Below are 23,328 nucleotides of genomic sequence, written 5' to 3' on the forward strand. Positions count from 1 at the left end.
GAAGGCCCTTCAATAAATATAACCACTTTTTATTCTCTTAATTTTGTGTAGCCTCTGTTTTTATGTAGTCCCACAAGGCATCACAGCCAGGTCCTTTTCTGCCAGGCAGCTTTCCAGCTGCTCTTGCCCAAGCCTGTAGCATTAGCTGGAGTTGTTGTGACCCAAAGTGCAAGACCTGGCATTCAACACCATGAAGCAAGCCACTTTAAGCTTTAATTCATTTTCTCATTTCTCTACCACAGCTAGTAAAGTAAGTTTAGCAACAATTCACTTGATGCATATTCAAACAAAATGTGAATATCTATCTTTTTTCTTTACACTCCTCTACACTGGAAGTATAAATTTTTTCAACTGGAGAACCAAAAAGTACCCACAAAAAGCAGACCGATGGAAAAAACCCCACAAATTTAAGTGGGTAAAAAGAAATACGTATTAACTGTAACAGGATCAGGTTTTGTGCCTGCCCAACCAAGCTTCCCTTCTTGATAAAAGCAAGGTAAAAATTACTACGAATTTTTCGAATTCATCATTTCTAACTATTTAAAAATACTAAAAACTGTGTAACTTGCATCAAATGAAATGAATTTTAGCTTCCTTATATCATTTATTCCTAGCAATCATTTCTCCTTTGTTTTCTGCTGAAGCAAAATTTTTGCACATCCCTTCCTAAGGCTGGGAGGCATAATCCTGGTCCTTCGTGCTGCAAAAATAAAGTTTCCTTCCTATATTGTTCTAGATTAATTGAAAATTTTGATCACTTATCATTCACATTTCAGTCTCTTTTCATATCTAATCTTGACACTAAGAAGGAAATTGCACACAATTGCTATCACTAAGTCCTGCAGCTGTTACTGCTGCCAAGAAGGTTAAGTCAATAATTTTATACACGTGACAAAGATAAGAAGCATCTCAGCATGAGACCAATGGCTTGAAAGAGAAAGATCACACAGGGTGCAGTACTATCACCGCTGCAGACTGCTTTCGCTTTTGATAAAAACATCCTCCACACCAGTCCCTCGAAACAAGTGTCCAAAACAACAAATTTCAGTAATTTACAGAAGGGAAATGGAAAATTCCAACATTCCTCTTTTACTATGAAAGCCTAAACAACACATTCTCCAAAAGTTTAGTCAACATACTATTTTCTCCTCGGCTCTTTTTAATTGACCTTTTTCTCCTATAGAGGTGAAACATCTAAATAATGGAAAAACATTCCAAAATTCATCAAAGCCAGAAAGTTAGTGACTCAACACTAAAAATGGCATTTTGTAAGTTGAAATATCAGCTAAATGTGTCTGCTACTTATATGATATCACCGTGCTATTCATGCACTATATAAATTGCTGACCATAACCACTTTTTCAAGTTCTAAAGTATTATTGGAGGACCAAGTGGAAGAACTGCAAAAGGAGAGTGAAAACAAGGAATTGCTAAACAAAAAAAGTGAGTGAGATCAGTCACCAACAATATCTTGCTTCTGGTGTAATTTTTGAAATACTGTTGGTGACTGGTCCCACTCACTCCCATTTAGCAGTTCCTCATTTTTTAAACCACTTAGTTGTGTTACCATTCAGAGAAGAACACATAGGTCTCTGTGCTGTTTTCAACTGAAGCAGTTAATTTTCTTCACAGTTGATGGTACAGGGCTGTGTTCTGGATTTGTGCTGAACACAGGGTTGATAATAAAGAGATCTTTTTGTTATTGCTGAACAGAGCTTACACAGAGCCAAGGCCTTTTCTGATTTTCATGCTGCCACACTGGGGAGGAAGTTAGGGGTGCCTGAGAAGCTGGGAGGAGACACAGCTGGAACAGTTGACCCAAACCCCAAAGGGACTCTCCAGACCATAAAACATCATGCTCAGTGCACAAAGAGGGAGGAAGAAGGAGGAGTGGGGGGACATTCAAAGTGATGGCATTTGTCTTCCCAAGTCACTGTTACACATGGGGGTCTGCTCTCCTAGGGATGGCTGAACACCCGCCTGCCCAGGGGAAGCACTGAATTCATTCCTTGTTTTACTTTGCTTGTGTGCATGGCCTTTCCTTTCCCTATGGAACTGTCTTCATCTCAACTCGTGAGTTCTCTACATTTACCCTTCCACCTCTCTCCCCAGTTCCACTGGTGGGGCACTGAGGGAGCAGCTGCGTGGGGCTTGGTTGCTGGCTAGAGTTAAACCACAGCAGTCTCAAATTAAACTGCATTCTATGTGCAATAAGGAAGTAAGAAAGTACCTAACAGAAAACTAGGTGAAAAAATGTGACCAAATTAAATCTCTCAAGCACTCAAAAAAAAAAAAAAAATTGTCAGTGGTATCATATCCTGCAACAGAACAAGAAGCAATGGCTACAAATTGAAATACAATAAATTCTGTTTCAACATGAGAAAAAACCACCTGTATATTGTGTTAGCAAACACTGGAAGAGGCTGCCAGAAAAAGTTGTGGAGTCTTCAAGCCTAGAGGCTGGTAAAAAGCCAAATGGGCATAGTCCTGAGGAATCTGCTTTAGCTGGCCCTGTTCTAAAGAAGGGCAACTGAGTAGCTGATTTCCACAGGTCCCTTCCAACAACTTCAGCTATCCTACTGTGTATCTGGATGAATCCTAAACTGCATGAACATATGAGCTTAGTTTACCAAGCTCTTAGCAATGACACCTGCACAAACAACTGTTCCATGTACTCCTAAGTCGCAGAGATGCTCAGATTCAAGAAGGCCGCAAAATTATCATCCAAGGGGAATTGAGGACAACACCCATTCTGACTCTGGAAACTCACCTGCAAAGTAATTTCTTGTCTCTGATAGTTTGCAGGCAGAAATAAACATTAATATGATTAACAAAAATGAGAGTAAAAAAGTTTTAACTAAAACTAGAAGGGATGCAAATTAAACTCAGAACGTATTTCTCTCTGAGTAAAAAAAAGATATGCTTAGAACATTAAAATATTCACTACAAGACCATATACCACAGAAGAAAAATTTAGCCTAGTCTCTGCTGCCAGTTTTGTGAGACTTGCTAAAAAATCTCTGATAATTCAGTTACCAAATATGACTTCAAGTAAACCAGACCACCAAATGTCAACCCAATACATAACTTGCATTTGTATCAGCAGAAGTTACAAAACCACAGTGCAAGTATCATGTACTTGTACACAGCTCTTGGGCCTGTATAATTTTCTGCATTAAGTCAACAGCTGTAATTAAACTGATGGATGCAGAAACATACTACTATCTGTAAAAAAAGAAATATACTTGTTTCGTAATAAAAGCAATCAAATTTATATATGCATAAACACTGTACTGAGGAAATTCCTTTGCTCAGACTTCTAAGAATAAGAAACAGCAGTTACAAGCAAATGTGAAATAAAGTAAGAGTAAAAACTAATGATGGGTGTAAGATGGATATAAGATGTACCTATAAGCTCTGAAGGATTCTTATCACTGAAGTGTTCACATACACGGATAAATGTTTCTGTATTCTCAGGTGTAGGGCACTCACCATGCCTGAAAAACACAAGAACACAGGGATTAGGAGACATCTGGGGGAAACGATAAAAGAGAAAAAAAAAATAATTTCTTCAGTGTGATCTTCCAAATTAAAAGCCAAAGATGTAATTAAAAAGTGCACACAACTTACCCTTTACACTGGAGCTTTATATATTTAATTCCCTCTTTCTCTATATCATTTCTGTCATAGAATCTAGTGGTGTTGGTCAAGTCTACCAGCAAACCCATTTTAACCTAAAAAGCAAAAAAAATATTAAACTTATATATGGGGTTCAAATACCAGTGCATAAATTCTAAATGGCTAAAAACGTAATAATTAAAAGCAACTGCAGGCCACATTTGTAAGTTTAAAAATTATTAAATATTGCATTTGTTTGTAAAATCTGAATTTTACCATCATTACAGACATCTGTATTTCTTCGTGAAAGCTGGTGTCTAAATTAGCACTAGCCATCAACTCAAAAACTTCAGTTTGCTCCAACCAATGATTCCAAATAAGAAAGATCTGCTAACAGCAGGAAAGTGTGGTAAATATACTTTAACATGCTAAAAAGACAAACAAGATGGAATCAAGTGCTCTTATGGCAAGTAGAACAATACTAAACACTGGCACAGTGAAAGTACCGTAAGAAAAATTAACCACTGAGACTTACATATAAGCACACTCTCAGAAAAAATAACTCATTTTAACTTACTTATTAGAGTGCAAAACAATGAACACATTTTCAAGTTTAAATTAATCAAATTAATTAAATTCTTAGAAATGTCTTATTTAAAGCTAAAATGCAAAACAACTTCAGATATTCAAAGATGCTGTCAGCAGTTAATGTGACAGTGTCAATCACTCAGACGTTAGGGCGTACCTGAATCCAGGATGCATTGTCCACTCTACCCTAATGTGTTCCCTCGTGCATCAACTTACTTTTTTAGTGTTTGTTTTTATAGCTGTAAAATAGGTCTTTTAAAGAGCCTTGTGGAAGTTACTACGTTTTTAAAAACAAGGCTGGAAAGCAGAAATTCCACTGGGTGGCACAAAACACACACAGTATTATCAAAGTATATCCTGCTGATCCTTGTTCCAAACAAAAATTCTAACGACAAACCTACCAGTATTACTGCACAAAACAGCTCACTAACACAGCTGAGCAAAGAAAGTATTTCTGGTCTCCTGTCTTGTAAGGGCAAGCAATTGCTTTTGGACAAAAAAGCTCAGCGTCATGCTTTCAGGTAGCACCAACAGACTGGTAATAATTTAGCAGCGCTGTTGGAAGAATTACAAAGTAAAACAATGTTTCCACAGAATTCAGAAAAGGTGAAATCCAATTATAACTAGAATACAGTTCAGAAACAGCTGTTTCACACGAATATGTTGTTTAGTAGACCCCTAAAGGAAAATTTCCAATTATCTACAGAGCTAGTTCTCCATTGTATTCAAAGTTCTGATGATAGATGCTTGTAATACTTACATACTTTCATATTACTTTTATTTATCAAATATTAAAAACCGTAATGATGTTATATCAACAGCATTAAGACTTCTAAAGTAATATCCAGATCAGTTCTGAATTTCTCATTGTAAAGCCTGCATATTGTATTCAGAATACTTTATTTACTCTTATTACTGTGTTTTGCAGAAATATAAAATACCTCAGAAGGGGGTCCACCTGAAAACAATGTTACACCACCTGAAACTTCAAATACAAAGTGTCAACCGAGCTGCTAAACATGGAGACTGACAGCATCCTAGACAGTGATTAATTCTGAAGGAATTATGCAAAGGCAATTAATTCAGCGATTACTTTCCTCCTCCATTCCCTACAGCATTTTGCAAATATCTCCAACACTACTTAATTTAGGACTGTTGCACTTCTCGCTTGCTATTCTTTTGCCATTATCACTGATCATTTCAATCATATACAACTGAAGCTCACGTGAAGTGACACTCTTCCTCACACATTTCATGGAGAAGTAAGGCAAACAGGCATCCAGTGTAATTTATCCAAAGCTATAAAAACTTTTATGGAGCATAGAGTGTGTAAGGCCTGAAAGCAGTTTCCCTGTGTTACAGAAAGTCTAATAATTTACATTCTCAGTCCATGGGATTGACTGCACATATCACACTACAATTTAGAGACTGCAAAGCACAAGAAAATTATCAAGAAATTTTTAAAAAACAGAGGGATTATATAACATACCAAAGTATACAACTACGATTTTCAAAAAATCCATGCAAAAAAACCACCAGTACCACTGGAACAAAATAAAAGCTTTCCCCTCACTTCCTCACATTCCAGGTATCTCCAGCTATTAATGCCTTACACATGTGCTCTTCTGCTGCTGTGCAATTAAATGGGCTTTGCTAGGTTCCCCTGTATGAACCTAGAAATTTCTCCTTAGACACTGGAAACTGAAAACACCCTCCCCAGGAAGGGGAGAACATACTGAATTCACTCCAGTCTCAGGAATTTTTTCTTGCATTTCTTATTTGAGGAAGATAGTTTTGATCAGTGATTGAATGCATCTGTGAAAATAATAATGTGGCTGAAAATTGGTAAGTAGTTTTCCTAATAGGAATTCTGTAACTTAAGCATACTAGTTACCCAAACATTGAGCTAACGTCGTAGCTCTTTGTGACAGAAATAAATCTACCTATATAGAGCATTAATTGTATTAACCTACCTATTCAAGAAACAAATTAAAAAATAAATACATTATTCATGCTGTCACCAGTTGCTCAAGATACTATGCCAATACTGACAATCAGAAGAAAAATGGGGCTGCCATGGCTAATCAAATAAGTTTCTAACATTCAGATTGTCAGCAACAAGCTCCATGAGAAAAGGAATCACACAGGAAGCTTGGTAGAGACAGTTCCACCCAGACAGATGTTGTGTTAAATGCTGAGCTGGTACCTTCAAAAATCTGTGGTAACAGCAATATCTCTCTATTACAGAAATCCAGATGTAAAAGTTTCTGCTGAAGTCTTTTATTTGGGAGCTAAATTATATGGACTTAAGTAATAACCAGTTTTCAGAAGTAATTCATTCTGCAAAACATTAGCAGCAAAAAAAATACACTGCAGTAAAATTACAAGAACCATGCACAGTGAGCTACTTTTGCCTTGGGTGGGAAAATTCACTCTTCAAGGGCTCCTCAATTTCACATTTATTTCATTGCTGACTTGTTGGTAAACTGCTGATCTACAAACTGAGCACTCCAGTAACCACTACATAACTTGGCAAATAAAAAAAATATATATTTTTTCAAAGAGCAAACACTCATCAACAGTGCCAGGGTCCAATACAATGTAAAAGATTTGACGAGAACAGAGAGTTTGAGAGAAATTCTATGTTCTCCTTGTTAATCAAAGTTATCAAAATGTAAGTGGGGATCCCCATGCTACTAATTTTACTATCAAATTCTAATAATCTGATGTCACTCAAGACATGATGAATTTGTAGCATTACCATAGGACTGATAGATGTGACTACTACAAAGTCTCACCATGATTTTTTTTTTGGTGGCAAATCACTACGGAAGCAAGCATTTGGAAATTCTGAATAAGGCTGTGAAGCTCTCTGTAACTTCAAAATATACACAGAATTTTAAATTAGTTTAAACCACTAATAAGATTGGTTTGGGAAAATTTCCAGGTATGCCTATCAAATCCAGTCAGAGTCAAAAATAACACATGAAAGAGGAACTCAAGTAGAATTTAGATGCACATGTCAGAGACTGAAATATTATACTTTATGGCTTAAACATTTTTATGAAGGATTTTTGTCCATTAAAGGTGCATAAGGAAGGGACACCAACAAAAGCTGCACCACCAAAGCCCACCCTGAACGGGCCCCCCTGACTGAGGCCCTGGACTGTAAGTTGATCTGAGATAAGATAAAAGTGGCACTGTTCTCAGGTCTGGGATGGGGGAGAAGAATATTTCCCCAAATTAAGCCCAGCAGCTTCAGGGTGGAACCACAGCCCCAGGTTTATCTGCTACCAGGTCTTGCACAGACTGTCCCCCCAGCCCGGGGGAGAAGGAAAGGTTTTGGGTGTGTAGCCTCTGGGCAGAGGCAGTGAATGCCCTGCATAGACTAGCTCAGCTGTGGGGGCCCCCCACTGCAGGAAAGCCACATCTACAGGACAAGACATGAGGGACAGCACAGGGGGTGTCACGGTCCATCAAAGGACCCCTGAACGGTTCCCCAGACCCTGCACCAGAGCACTGCATGTGATGTAAAAAGATGCAAACGACACAGAGCCTTGCAAGGGACAGTGTCAAACTTGCCCCTGCTCAGGGGAGGCACCTGGGTGTTCCCACCTGGCCCAAACATATATTAATCCACTGGACTCTATCCTTTGTGGTGGGGGACCCTCACCACCAAGAAGACCAGATGGAAGGGAGCAGCAAGTAGTCATTGGGACCCACAGAGGGGTCGTATGTCACTCTTCCTGTGCCCCTCCCACCACTTTTTTCTACTTCTTCCTTTCTCTTTCTTTTTCTTTGCTTCTTTTACTGTTAAATAAACTATATCAATTTTTTGGTATCAACATTTAACCTCATCTGGTTTGAATTTTGTTTTGGGGAACATTTCGAACCTCAGAATTCTTTCCGTTTTATTCACAGACAGTTCTCTTTGGTCCTCTGTGATTAGAGTGGATCGTGAAAGCACAGATGCAAGAATTCTAACAAGAAAAATCCTACCAGTTCAAGCACCTGAGAACAGGCACATATGCTTCACTGATAGTCCTTTCTTAGCGCATTACTGCACAGGTAACTTCTACCACTGCTACACCGAGTAGTTCACCATCTACTTCATACCTAAGACTAAATAAGATGAATAAAATGAGGATTCCCATCTTTTAGTTACCTAATTTTTCTGATGTTTTAGGTCTGATACTGTTAAACAAATTGAGAATTAATTTAACCTAGATCAACAGCAAAAAACAATGAAAAAAACCACCAAAAAAATCACTTCGTGATTCATCTCATAGACATAATCAAAACAAATGGCGCTAAACTTCCTACATAAAGTTTAATAACCAATTAAATGCATTAGGTGCTAGGCCTTTCTTTGCCTGGAAGGCTCAAAATCCCATTTCCTACATCACCAGATGCACTAGACTGGGCACAACACTTCAGAGACCTACATGAAAGGCTGGAAAGGTCCTGTTCCCCACCTTTATTGTCACAGTTGTGCTACAGTGCAGAACAAGCAAACTGAAGCACACAGATAGAAATGGGGAAAACAGAGAGTGAAGAAGTGAGCCAGAGCCAGAAGTCTGTAGTGGTGGATGCAGTGAGGTTCAATAAGGCAAAATGCCAGGTCCCGTGCTCGGGTCACAGCAGCCCCAGGCAGTGCTACAGGTGGTGGGAGGAGTGGCTTGAGGGCTGCTCAGCAGAAAGGGACATGGGGGTGCTGGTTGACAGCTGGCTCAATATCAGCGAACATTGTGCTGCCCAGGTGGTCAGGAAGGTCAAGGGCACCTGGCCTGTATCAGCAATAGTGTGGCCAGCAGGACCAGGGCAGTGACTGTCCCCCTGTACTCAGCACTGGTGAGGGCACACCTCAAGTGCTGTGTTTAGTTCTGGGCCCCTCACTTTAAAAAGGACACTGAGTTGCTGGAGGATGTCCAGAGAAGGGCAACAAGGCTCATGAAGGGTCTCTTATGAGGAACAGCTGAGGGAGCTGGATTTGTTTAGTCTCGAGAATTCTAACCTGTAAGAAAACACTTTTGGAAATCTAATAATTTGCAAAGACCTGGAAATGTAAACAAACAAAAAAAAATTTCTGTACAGGTGCCCCAAACGAAGCCATTGACCACTTTTTCCTTAAACATGAAAAGCAACACTTGAGTAAACACTAATAATGAAAGCAATGTTTCAATTATTAGAAAATATAACTTTACCTTCAGACTCTTTAAGTAGTTGGATAACATACTCGGGTGAAAACGATTTTCTTCAGCAACCTGTTCATCATATCTTGGTCCTAACATTGTCTTCAAAGGTAAAAACTTCCCTATGAAAGATAATCAAATTTTGCAGTATTTTATTCATATGTACAGTTACTACTTAGCAATTTCAAAGCAACATGCTCAGCAGACTTAGACATTCATCTTCAATAATAAATAACTGCAGAAACAGTACTATCAATAGTAAACTGGAATGTTTTTTAGTTATGAGTTCTCAGAATTCACAAGTAAGTTTAAAAGGTTAAAGGAAATACAAGTCACTTAATCTAAAACAGAGTAATTTAACATTTTTAGCTAACTTTTAGTGTGATTTAAGATGGGGAGCTACAGCACAACAGAATATAGAAAATTTAAACTCAGTACAGTTAAAAACATGAAAATAGCATTTTAAAATGACAGTTTGTCATCCAATCACGTAAACATCAGCTTTGATTAGCTGCAAATATAACATACACTAAACATCCCTGCAAAAAAAAATTTTATCAACACTCTATGTAGTCTCAAATAAGCATCTACCTTCCATGAAAAAGACATTAGAAACCACAGAAGACAGACAGATGTGGAAACTATGAAGCTTTATGCAACTGGTTAGCTCAGGTTAGATGTGAGTGAGCAATGTGACAAACATCTTCACTGTTCACCTGAGACCATTCCAAAATTTACAGGTATAGGAGAGTTATTCTGTCATATGATCAACACCCACATTAAACAGTAATAAATTATAGTCACTTCAACTTGTTTGACTGTCAGAAAAACTTCACTTTATTGCCCTTTGTCTTTTCATCCCAACAGTTACACACCCTCCATCCACCCTGGTAAAGGCAGTTGGGTTGGATACCTCCTCTCCATTTCCTCATTTCTTCAACTATTTAATTTCCTTGCTTCTTTGTGTTCCTTGTCACCTTCAACACTATCATTCAGCCTCTCTCTCTATTAGCCCTTCCACTTTAACTTGTAATATTCCTCTGTACAGACTGAGATTATGCAAATCCTAAATTTACATGATCTTAACGCAAAAATCTATAATCACCTAATTTTTGCAAAACAACATCATGCCTGAAAGTGTTTTGACTTTGCCACTTGTCACACCCATACTAACACATCTACTCATTCATTATAGAACATGAAGAATGTAACTAAACTTTTTAGCCAAAGCACTCAAGAAACGGAGCTGCACTGACAAAAGAGTCAATGGTTACATAAGAAAACCACCATCCTTTACAGAATGCTGGGAAAAGAGAAGAGTTGGAAAAATGCCTGGAGGTTACAATTGTTTCCTGCAGCATCTGATTAGAGACTGTATAGTCACACCAAAGACTCTCCTGTTCTCCATCTTCTGAAACAGAGAATGAACATGTTCATTCTCTTCCTAGTAGCAAACCTTGATTTAGCGTCTGATTTGCACTCTGATTTCTTTTTGAGCAACCAAAATACATTCCTGTTCACTGACAAGAAAAGACAGACAAAGTAGGCTAGTCAGCATCCCCTGCAGCATTTGAATACCTACAGACAGCTGTGGAAGTGATGAATATTTCATACAGAGCCCATTTACGATCACTTCCAAAGCTCAAACACAGATCTTTGGAAGTATTTAGGTGCTCAGCTTTTATAAATTCCAATTTCTTCTTCTCCAACTGGCAAATCTGCTATTTGGTTTTTGTACAGAAGCCTGAAAACCCTCCTTCCCTGTGTGCATACAAGCCTCTCATTAAGCGTCATTAAGCTACTGAATATCTAAGCTACAATTCTAAAAAAGAGTTCTAAACTTTTTGAGTAATATGGACAAGTCTAAATGAAGCAGTGGCTACTGTCTCTTCTACAGTACTGCCTGACATCTTATGCTAAAGAAGTGATGTAGTAACAACTGATTGCAACTCAAACCTCCCTGAGTAAGCTTTTGAAGATTAAAAAATCGTATGTTGAATTAGGTGATCTGACAAAAACAAAGCGACACTTAATATGGATATCAAAGCATTCCAAGTCATTTGAGTATCTAAACTAAATTATGACACTAATTCTAACACCTCAATAGAATTACCAAATTAGCTTCAAAATGTTACTGGAACCCTGACAGCTAATGATTACCTACTCCACAATTAACTTCAAATTTGTCAAACAGTTTTGGAAAGTGGCTATTAAAAACCATTCTCCAAATTAGTTACCTGTCTAACAGTTGGTATTTCTTTAGGCTGAAAAATAGGTAAAAATTCTAAAAATAAGAGCCCAGTATATCAGAGCACAGACATCAAGTGGATAAATCTGAGAGAAATCAAAGTGAACAATGTAAGACATCACATTTTCTACATATACATGCTCTAACTTTACCACATTTTTTATCTTTAAATTTAAAATCTAGAGCATACCAGTGAAAAATACTCTGAATGTAGCCTAATTTTCTGTGACATGAAGCTATCAACACAAAACATGACATACATAATTATGTATGACCATGGTATGTTTAAATTGAGCATTGATTAGGAAGGCTAGACTGGGTAAAGTGACCGAGGTTAAGTAAATTTGAATAAAATTAAACAGTAAGATCCACAATTAAAAAACCCTAACATCTCTAAAAAGTAACAGTTTTCTGATTCAAGAGAACTAGGCTCGATCAAAGCATCCATTTGACCTAGTATGTCATCACCAACACACGCCAGTAACAGACAACTGGGAAAGAGAGTAAAACAATGACAATCAATCATCAGATTATTCTCCCCAACTACAACAAGCTACAGCTCAGAAACTTCCTGAACCAGAAGCATTACTCTTATTTAAGGTGCTTTCTCATACACAGTATGGATGTCTTTCATAATATCCCACAGTTTTGCATGCTACATATATGTCTAGAACAGGATTAACTAACATGCATCAATAGAAGGAGGCTGGAAAACACTGCTGAGACACTTGTCTTCAGTATCTTGCTACCACTTTCCATGGCAAAATCGAAAGACAATGGGTTTTCAGCAGTCATGAAAAGCAGGTACCTGCAGAGATGGTGATGCCAAGGCAGTAAGGCTGAAGTAAACTGATCACTTCAGATCTAAGCATTCAGAGAAAGCTCTTTTCATCAAAATGATTGAAATTCTACTACAATGCAATAAATGTGAAAATGTGTGATTCCAAGGAATTGCTGTACCATAAAAACAGAAAGTGGCAGAAAACTACCAATATTTAAAGAAGTGGACTTGGAAAATAATGGGAGATGTAGATCCTTGTCCAGGATAGAGTCCTGTTAACCTGAATGAACCCAATCTCACCAAAAGAAGAGCTTCAGGCCTCATTAGTACTTGCATTGAGGTCATCCAGAAATTCTAGATGCCACAACCCTAAGACAAAAGCATCATGATCAAACACTAGATGAATATCAGTCCACAGAAACCATACAAACCTTGCTTAGCAACATTATTAGTAACTCACAATCTGAAGGAAATAAAGTTGCATACAGGTGCTTAGAAATTTGATTTAAACACTAATTAAAACTTGAATGCAACACATCTAGGAGATAGTACCAACATCAATTACACCCTAAAAATTATCTCCCTTGAAACTGCTAGATGTCCTTGAATGTAAAATAGCAAAAAAGGGAAGAAGACCAATGGCATACTATTACTTCTGATAAGCTGTACACAGTAAAACACTAAAAAACCAGGTGAATGAGAACACATCCTGATAAAGCGCCCAAAGAAATGAGCCAAGCACTTTCAGTTTTTTTACTGTGCATTAACTTCCTCTGCATGATCACATGGAATGGAAAAGAATTACCTTGCAGTTCCTGAATAAACAAACACACAAGCAGTGATGGCACAGCAGATGACACGCTGATGACCCTCATTCTTGCTTACTCTAGGTTGCTATTTCTGAGAAACCATGGCTCAAAAGACAGACAAACAAAAGCCACAACTAACAGAGATCAAGAACTTGCTGAGAAGAAAAACACAGAATAAAGAATCATGGTCAAAGGCTTAGACTGTCAAATCTCTCTCATTAGATACAAAGTAATGCATGTGGCCACAATCAGAAGAAAGAGATACCAGACAGGAACAATCCAACAACACTGTTATTTAATAGAGCCAAGTTCAGAGAAGTATAAGAAACTTGAGGGAAACCAGTAACCCACAAAATTAACAACTGATGTTAAATACTGATAAATGCCAAATAATGCATTGATGATTACTGAAGATTAGTGAAACCTAGTGAGATGTCTCATTAGGTTCTAAATAAAGTCATCAGTGTCTTTCATTCCACAACCAACTGCCATCAAAAAAAAGTAAGATGATGTGGAAATGTGGGATGGAAAACATGGGAGTTGTAACTATTAAGCAAATAATGGCACAGTGCCACTTAAAATAGAACGCTGAATAGCATGTGCTGTGTTTTGAAAACATACCTTTACATTATCACAGAGAGGGATATGAAAGGAGTGAAAACTAGACAATACTGGAGAAAAAAAAAACAACTGGGGGTTGGAATTGCTTGCATTATAAAGAAAAGAACTTGAGAAAACTGAAAAGAGAGATGTTTTTTTACTCTATCTCATAACAGGCAGCAGAGGAAAGACTCATCTGAAGTCAGTATGATAATTAACACACAATCAAAAATGTGTGTCTAGATGATACAGAATTCACTGCCACTAGATGCCAGAAGACTAGATACTGAGTAACAACCGAGACAGTGCATTATGGGCAAGAATATCCAAGAAGGCAGCAACCACTGACAAACCCTAAAATACAAGTGTAACAGTGGAGTACAACATTTTAACTCATTTTCCAGCTAAAGAACTCAGGAACACACTGGTGACTGGAAGGGCACTGTCAGTCAGCAGAGTAAAAAACCGACAAAAATAAAGAGTTCAGAGCCTTCAGGAAAATGAATCAAACATGGCAGAGGCTGCATAGAGGACTGATATCACAGAATCGGTCAGGGTGGAGGGGACCACAGAGGCTCATCTGGTCCAACCTCCCTGCTCTATTAGGGCATCTTAAACCACATGGCACAGGGTTGTAGCCAGATGGCTCTTGAATATCTCCAGTAAGAGAGACTCCACAATCTCTCATAAGCTTTAGACTCACAATCTCTCTCTTCGGGTGGAACTTCCTGTGCATCAGTTTCTGCCCACTGCCTCTTATCCTGTTGCTGGGCACCCCTGAGAAGAGCATGGATCCATCTTCCTGATACCCCCCTTTAGACATTTACACACATTAATGAGGTCCGCTCTCAGTCGCCTCTTCTCGAGGCTGAACAAACTCAGCTCCCTTAGCTTTTCCTCTTAAGAGAGATGCTCCAAGACTCTGATCAACTTAGCAGCTCCAGTACGGCACCTTCTGCATGCCTGGCAATCGCCTCTCTCATCAGACGTGACAGACAGGAAAAGTTTTAGCCCGAAACTGAACCAGTGCGAAGCGAGAGCCCAGCACTAAGGCTCCAGAGGACAGGAGAGGGCCTGTACCCCTGCATGGGACCGTGTCAGAGGGGGGCACCGGCCGAAGGGAGGGCGAGCCCGGCGCTGAAGGCAGAGCGCTGCTGCGGGCCGGGCTTTAAGGAGAACAGCCGCCCTACGGGAGTCAGCTCCGGGACAAACACCGGCCAGGAGCTCGGAGGGGGGACGGGGACGGGGGAGGAGAGGGGGGAGGATGGCACAGCCGTAGCCCCGGGACAAAGAGCTCCGGCCGGGACGAGAGCGAGAGGCCGCGGCGGCCCCCGGCGCTGAGGAGGAGCAGGACCGGCGGGCAGCGGAGCGCCGCAAGGGAGGGGGCCGCGCCCGCTGCCGCCCCACGGCCGCCCCGGGGCCGGGCAGGGCCGGCCTGGGCCGGGCGCTCACCTGCCACGGGCTGTCCCCTCCTGGGGCAGTGGAGCCAACGCGGCGGGATCTTGTTGTAGGACATGGCGGGGCCCGGGCGGCCCCGGGGGGAGGGAGGGAAGCAGGGAGGGGGCGCAGGGTGCGGGGTGGCCCCGGGGCGCTCAGCGGCCCCTCGCCCGCGGCGCCTCCATTCAGACCCGGCTCCGCCTCGGTCGCCGCCGCACACGGAGCGCCGGGAGCCGCTTCCGCTTCCGGGGCTCCGGGACCAGGGGTGGTGCCCGGCCGGGAAGAGGGCAGCGTAAACTAGGGCTCCTCAGCCTCGGGAGAGGAGAGGGAAGGGAAGGGAAGGGAAGGGAAGGGAAGGGAAGGGAAGGGAAGGGAAGGGGTAAGGTCATGAACTGCTACAAGCTCCTCCTCTTTGTCCACAGAGGGGCCGCGAAGCTGGTGAAGGGGCTGGAGCACAGGTCCTATAAGAAGCGCCTGAGGGAGCTGGGGATGTTTAGCCTGGAGAAAAAGAGGCTCAGGGGGAACCTTATCGCTGTCTACGACTCCCTGAGAGGAGGCTGTAGCCAGCTGGGTTTTCCGCCTCGCCTCTGAGGCAACCAGCAGTAGCACAAGAGGATATAGTCATAAGCTGCATCAGGGGAGGTTTAGGCTGGACATTGGGAGGAATTTTTTCTCAAGGATGATTAGGCATTGGAATGGGCTGCCCAGGGAGGTGATGGAGGTACCATCCCTGGAGGTTTTTAAGGAAAGATTGAACGTGGCACTTGGTGCTATGGTCTGGTTGAAATGGTGGTGTTTCATCATGGGTTGGACTTGATCTCAGATTTTTCCAACCTACTTGATTCTGTGATTCTGAGGGAGCACCTTGAAGCCACTACAGGAAAGTAACAGGAGCTCAGTTAGAAGCAGGTGGGAGCATTGTCTGTGCAGCCACAGGAGCAGCTGGCAAAGGCTGCTGCAAATGCACAGATTACACAGGTCTTAGGGGAGACTAAGCAGCAACTTGAAAGAGAATGTAATCCATGCCTACTGAAGTAGGAATGGCCTGAGCTGAGAACAGCTGGAGGCTTGGACAGACATAATTCCTCTGCTTTCAGTTTTTGCCGTATGTTCCCTTGTAGCCAGAAGTGGAGGTGGAAATAGGTGGACCCTTCTAGTAGTGCAGCTTATTCTAATCTGGATGTAACAGGCTTGCTAGTGTAGCAGAGATACCTGGGCCCTCTGTTTCTTTTGTGAAAAAGCACACCCAAGAAGATGGCATGCAGATAGGTGTGCTTAACAAAAACTTTGTTTCCATACAGAATGCCAGTGAAAATTCTCCAGGGGCTTTAAGAGGTCTGTCACATGGACTCATTTGAAGAATTGTGGCCTGGCAGTGTTTGTCCATATGAAAGGAATATTTAAGTTGTGGGCTGGTTTGACTCCTGTAGCAACTAAGGCCACACAGCCACTTGCTCTCTCCCCCCTGTAGGGAGATGGGGGAGAGAATCAGAAGGGTAAAAGTGAGAAAGCTCAGGGGTTGAGATAAATATAAGGAAAAATAAGGAACTGATTTACTATTTCCCATTGGCAGGCAGGTATTTAGCCATTTCCAGGAAAGCTGGCCTTCATCATTGTCGCGGGTTCGGTTTGTAACCGGGCAGAAACACCAATTTAGTGTAGTGGTTTGGTCCAAAATACTCATTACTGTTTATCTGCTGTGAGATAAGAATTAGGAGAAATGCAAAACAGGCACCAAACTTGAAAGAATATAAAGAAGTTTATTAACAGACCTAAAAGAAGAAAAAAAATTATACCACCTTCAGAACTCTCCTCCTCCCCCCACCTTCCTCCCTTCTCCCACTGACAATGTAAAAAGACAACCCTTAAGATGTTCAGTCTGTTTACCACTTCCATAATAACCTTGTTCAGTCCATTTAGAAAGAGAAGTCTCTTCTTGCTCATGCTATGAAAACATTATCACAACAAGACAGCCGCCCACTTCCAAATATTGTTCAGTCCATTCAGGAAGAGGAGTCTCTCTGCCTGCGTGTGAGTCCTTTCCCCCGACTTGCAGCTTTTCCCGCAACTGCTTTCGAGGGTCCAGTCTTGAAGTTTTTTGGGGTACAATTTTAAGGTTGAGCCGTTCAGAAACAAAAACAGAGGCCCTTCTCCTTCCCTGGGAGCAAAGGGTCTTCATCATCTTCATCTTTAGGACTATCTCTGGGAGCATCTCTAGGGACTGAGGTTTTCTCCTTTCCCGTTTGGAGCAAAAGTCCTCATCTGGTTCATCTCTCCCTGTCCAAACTTCTCATGAAATTACAGCTGCGTCAGCATCTGCCTATCTCAACGCAGGTGCTTTTGCTTACGAGTTGAACACTCCACCCCCCATATCTTCATGAAATTACAACAGGATACTCTGATATATCATAGCTTCACAACAGAATTTCAGCTTTAAGCATCTCCTCTCTCTCTTCCCTCAGGTTTTCAGCTCTTCACAGCAGTAAAAGGGTTAATCTCACCTCGGCCTTGCAGCTTTGCAGCTGGAATGTTGAATTTTTCTTATCGCAGTGGAGAGGGGGGAGAGCCGAGCCGCTCCGGCTGCCCACGGCAAGGCAGTGGGGGGGGTTCCACGGCTGGAACAGGTCCATGGCTTCAGGATGGCCGTGGCCCGGCCCGGCCTGGCCCAAGCAGGGCCTGGCCGGGCCCACTGGGCCCTGCTCGGGCCCTGCAGCCACCTGTGCCAGCGCCGGAAACGAGAGAGAGCTTGGAGGGGGAGTTTGCCTATTCTTAAATGTGGATCACAGAGGTGATCACAACTTTAAGTGGCTTAGAGAATTGTCCATATTCAAACTGGCCAGCTGATAGGTTCTTTCAGTTCCCAGAGGAAACTGTAAGCACCCCTTAGCAAGGACGTCCCTTCCGGGACTATGCTTGCTAACCTATGACAATCATTCACAAAGGTGACTTGGGAAGAAAAAGCCCGTAACTCCAAATGTCTCCTCCTTCCTCCTCCTTCTCCCATTTTTTATTGCTGAGAGCAACATTGTATGGTCTGGGATATCCCTTCAGTCAGTTGGGGTCTGCTGTACAAGCTGTTCTAGCTGTGTCTCCTGACAAATTCTTGTGCACCCTCAGCCTGCTCACTGTCAGGGCAGCATGAGAAGCAGAAAAGGTCTTGATGCTGTGCAAGACCTATCCAGCATTAGCTAAAACATCCCAGTGTTCCCAATACTGTTTTGGTCACAAATGCAAAATGCAGCACCCTACAAGGTACTACTATGAAAATTAACTACCTCAGCCAAAACCAGTACAGGTGGCTTCAGTGAAGCATTAGGAAACAACAGCAATAGATTATTTTTGTACCTAATTTTCCAGTTACTTACATTTCAGTACTGCTCTGTCTGGACTTTCTGTTTTGCCATAAGCCAGGTGTGCTGCCTTTGCAAGTCAGTAGATGCCACAGCTTGCAGAACTAACCGGAGTTGTGTGAACAGATAAAATAGGAAGCCCTTAGGTTCTGTGAATACCTTAAAACTATGGGAATAATTTCATCTGTCTAGAATTTATTACAAACTTCATTACACATTTTCTTCCTGCGTTTTATAACTGGATTTTATTAGACATGGTTTCTTCCCTAGAATATCCTCTCATAGTAATTGAGGTATCAGTTAGGTAGTTTGCATAACTGAGTCATTAGGTTCTCATACTATGTTAGAAGTTTCTGAATTTTGTCTTCTAAGGCTTTTGTTATCATCAGACACTAATCATCTCATCCTAGCTAAAATTGAAGGTCTTGCTACAGTGAAAGACTAATCATATTATTTTCATTAACTGCTAAATGCACTTCCATTATATTGTTACTTTATGCTGTTTGAAATAAGGTGCTGATTTTCCTTTACAGAACAAACAAGCAACAAGTAAGACACCAGGTGGTGCCGAAGACTGGCCAGAAAAGAAAGGGAAACTGGAGTGCAAGGCATGTTCAGAAAGAGTGAGAAGCAAAGAGCAACCACAAGATACTCAGTATCTGATTTCAGTAAATTGGGAGCAACGCACAGGAACGTCAGCAGTATGGCAAAATTAGGAATGAAACCATTTGCAGAGGGAAGATTAGTACAAAATGGTATCATGAACAAGTAGTAATCTGTTCTCATCATCTAGATTTAAGATTCTGATAGGCTTTTAAACGAGTGTAAGAGCTGCAGATCAGAAATATCATGTTTTATATATATAATATATTGTTAAAATGGGAGGGTTATACCAGGACAGAGAGTATATTTTATTTAGCAGTGCACAGGGCAAATAATTGCCTACAGCTGATGTTACGTGGTATATGCATATATATGGACTTTGCCATATTAGACACTTCGAAACTATTTAAGCAGGCATTAGGTGATGTTTGTGTGTGACATCAAACACTCTTTGTGAACAGGCATGTCCTGCTTGCCTTTGTGGTGTTACTAACAATTAATCTGAGTCTTCTGGTGTACCACCACAGGAATTCAAGTCCCTCATGTTTTCCTGTGACTTTCCAAAGCTGGCATGGCTGTGTCTGAACAAGGAGTGTGGGGATGGCCGTAGTGGTCATTTCAAGGATTGCCTTGAGAAAACAACTGCGGTGTTAATAGTCTATGATGTAACATTTCCTCTTTACTGTATATCCATTTTCTTTTATCTTAGAGGTACTTAAATGCTTGTACTTGTACTTACTCTGGTTTCTGCCACCAATTTTAATCCTTTTCCTGGCAGAGCAGACACTACAATCAATAAGCCATTTTCCCAGGATGCAGTTCATCCTCTGTGCCATGGGTATCGCTAACTTGGCTTCATCTCAGCTGTGTTGGTTTAGGTACTGGGGAGCTGAGTTCTTGTTCTTCCTTGACTTTAAACCATTAAAATAATACCACACACCGACACATATTTTAACTCTTTTTCCGAATTACATAATGAACATTTGCACATATTGTTGCTGATGAATAATCTCACACTTTTAATGTCATTAAATTATGTAGCTACTTCTAATATTAATGTAAATTACTTGTTCTACAGAAAATGGATAAATTAGGTACTTCGCCTGAAGGAAGAACACGTGGTATTGCCCTTTTCTATAGTGATACAGGTCAACGACCCTATTACTGTTCTGCTTCAGTAAGCATTATTTTCCATGTGTTCATAAAGTAATAATGAATGTAATAAAAAAACATCCCTTGGGATGCTCTATGAAACAGACATTTCTGACTTTATCTTTAAGAAATGTAAATGCATTTCTTAAAAAAACAAACAAAAAGCCCCCAACAAACAGATTACTTGCTAAACTGAGATTGCAAAAGAATTTAGTTAAGGGAAAGTAATTGTGAAAGAAGCTAACTATGCAAACATGATTCATATAATATTATTTTTCCACTTTGTGGTGTAGGTGTTCATCTGGAAAGAGACTTGATGCCATAAGCTTGTAAGTACATGGAACATAGAAAAATACGGGGTTTATTTACTAATTCAATTATTTATTCCTTGCTTATTTGGTTTAATGGTATGGCAAACTGACTGACGAGTGCAATGTTCCTTTATGACTGATTTCAGCATGCATGAATCTTGTGTGGGGATGGGTGAGTACTGGTATTTTAACTTTGTTACTGTAGTTGTGTTTTATTCCAATAGTACTGATATTCTAATGGTATCATAAGAAAAAAAAACAATTAAAAATTGTAAAATTAAAGCATAGTTTTAGATTTCAGTGGAAGTTAATATTATGGTTGCTTATGGTTATGTTCTCTAATACATATGTAGGCTTCTATATTTAAAAATGTATGAGTATGCACTGACTCTTAAAAATCAAAAGAAAATTCTAGGAACTCAACATTTTTTAATCAGTTCCTATTTGTTTGGTGTCAAGAAATACTTAAGTATCTAACTTCTGAGACAAACTGTTTTCAAGTTTGAAAATGAAAATAAGATTTAAAAAGAAAGTGATTTTATTCTTTATGTGTATACAATATGAAAAAGGGATGTCGAAACAAAGCTTTGAGTGCTGCAATATATTTGAGAAAATAAAATGTCATTTACAGTGTTTTTCCTACAGAGAGCTTTGAGGGAAAGTCAGCAACAAAATTACCAGTCTTTGGGACATTAGGGGGCACCACAACCTCACAAACTTGGAATGATGGAAGTTAAAGTACAGTTACTTTTCCTGTCCAAAGTAAATAGGGAACAGCAAAAAATAGCAAAATCAACTCCTGGAATCATTCCCTAGTGCGCGGTTATGATACAGTTCTTAAAATTTCAAACAGAAGACAACCCAGACATTCTGTAGAATATAGACTACACCCTCCTTTTTCTAAGAGTAATAAAATTAACAGACTAATGGATGCTATATATACAGCCTTCTTTCAAGTGTATTTAAATCTTGAAATTTCCTTTCAGCTCAAGCCTCTTAAGGTATCACAGCGTTAGTTCAATCAGTGGAGTGAATCTCTGTATGGGCAGAGAGCACAGAGGGAGCTTGGGACAGAGCTGCTTTAAATTCAGGTCCCTGGACTGGGTATCATGCTTGGCATAATCACCAGGCTATCAGTCTGCACCACCAAACACGTGTGTGCTGCACTGATGACGTGTACATCTCACACTGTGAGGGGGGACATTACCAGTCTTAGACGAAGACATGCAGACATGGCAGATGATTTACTTTGTAGGTGATTTACTCAGCAGATCTATCTGGGAAGAAAGTGTCTGTCCAGAGGGTTGGTGTGCTTGAAGAGAGACAACAGCTGTGACTTCAAGCACTGATTTGCAGGCCTGAAAAACAAGATGCCTTGCTATTGATCCTTTACAGCTGAAATGATGGTGTGTTTGATGTATCAGAGATAAGAAGCTGGACAACAAGCTTATAAGCAAGATGCCTGTCATTCCTGGAAGACTAACACTGGTGTCTCTAGTGTTCTTACAGTTTGACCTAGACAACTGAGGCCTTACTTGCATCAGCTATGAAGGATGATTTTTCAATGGAAATCTACACTGTAAAAAATATCCACATGTAACATTGAAGAATATATGTTCTACTGCATAAAATGAACCATATGATAGTAGTGTGCTTTGAGTACAGATGAAGTAATCAAACAATTAAAATGTCACGATGGCAGATGACTAGCAGTAGGGCAAAGTACGACATGATATATGAGAAACTCATCTAATTTAATTAAGTGGAAAGTATGACTCACAGTCTTTGGAGCTGAGCTGGGGAGTGACTGGATTCCACAAAGTAGAGCAGCATTCTGTTGCTACACTTTCTTGTTTCTCTACTGCCTGAATATGGACACGTTAGTAAAAAGCTTGCCCTGACTGGAGGCTGTGTTTAAAACTAAGGGAGTAACTGAGGTCCTGGTTAGCGCAGGAGGCAGACTGGGGCAGGCAGTAGCTGTTAGAGTTACCACTCCTCTACAGCCTGAAATAGCAAAGAGAGGGTCAGTGTTACAGCCTATAAACCTGCATGCATGATGATTTAAGATCTGGGTTGCTATACTGGCAGAAATCTTTCTCATGTGATCAGTCACACAAAGAAAAGATTACTACCCATAGGCACTCTCTTGGACTTCCTGCATCATAATTTTGTACCTATAGATACATATACTATGATTTTGTATGTGAATATATAGCCTGTGAAGAATAATACATGTAGGAGCTATAATACAGTACCTGAGAAAGTACATACAGACCTGATTTTATTTCTAAGACCTTATTATACAAAATATGTGTAACATACTGTACAAAAGTAAATGAAGACCACAGTGTCTCTTTTGAGGTGCTGGCAGTCCTGAAAATACCCCAAGAAACTGGCCAAAGGCAAAGGAAGGGAATGCAGACTGAAGCAGAGGCATCAGCCTAGCAGCCCCACAGGCTTTTTAAAAATCAAATCTGAATATATATATTCTATACCAATTAACTTATGGTAATATATATGTATGGCTATATATATAATCAGATGCTCAAACATTGCTCTTGTGAGGTTAGTTTCGCTTTCTGTTGGTATGCATTGTGGAACAAGCTGTACAAGAACACATGCTACTTGTTCCCAAAAAA

At 40.4% G+C, this 23,328-nt stretch overlaps 1 protein-coding gene across 3 annotated transcripts in view; it reads right to left on the reverse strand.

Moving 5' to 3' along the window:
- Positions 1-15,501, reverse strand: part of RNGTT (RNA guanylyltransferase and 5'-phosphatase) — a 173,852-nt gene extending 158,351 nt beyond the window's left edge. For 2 of the 3 annotated variants that reach the window (XM_048298789.1, XM_048298790.1), the window contains exons 1-4: positions 15,289-15,501; positions 9,411-9,520; positions 3,631-3,734; positions 3,409-3,497 (exon numbers count right to left, since the gene is read on the reverse strand). In XM_048298789.1, coding sequence (XP_048154746.1) covers positions 3,409-3,497; positions 3,631-3,734; positions 9,411-9,520; positions 15,289-15,352 — 367 coding nt within the window. In that variant the 5' untranslated portion in view covers positions 15,353-15,501. The remainder of the gene's footprint in view (positions 1-3,408; positions 3,498-3,630; positions 3,735-9,410; positions 9,521-15,288) is intronic. The other variant, XM_048298788.1, reaches the window with a different exon arrangement.
- Positions 15,502-23,328: the final 7,827 nt, after the last annotated feature.

Source organism: Corvus hawaiiensis, chromosome 3 (genome assembly GCF_020740725.1).
Source record: "Corvus hawaiiensis isolate bCorHaw1 chromosome 3, bCorHaw1.pri.cur, whole genome shotgun sequence".
Classification (NCBI taxonomy): Eukaryota; Metazoa; Chordata; class Aves; order Passeriformes; family Corvidae; genus Corvus; species Corvus hawaiiensis.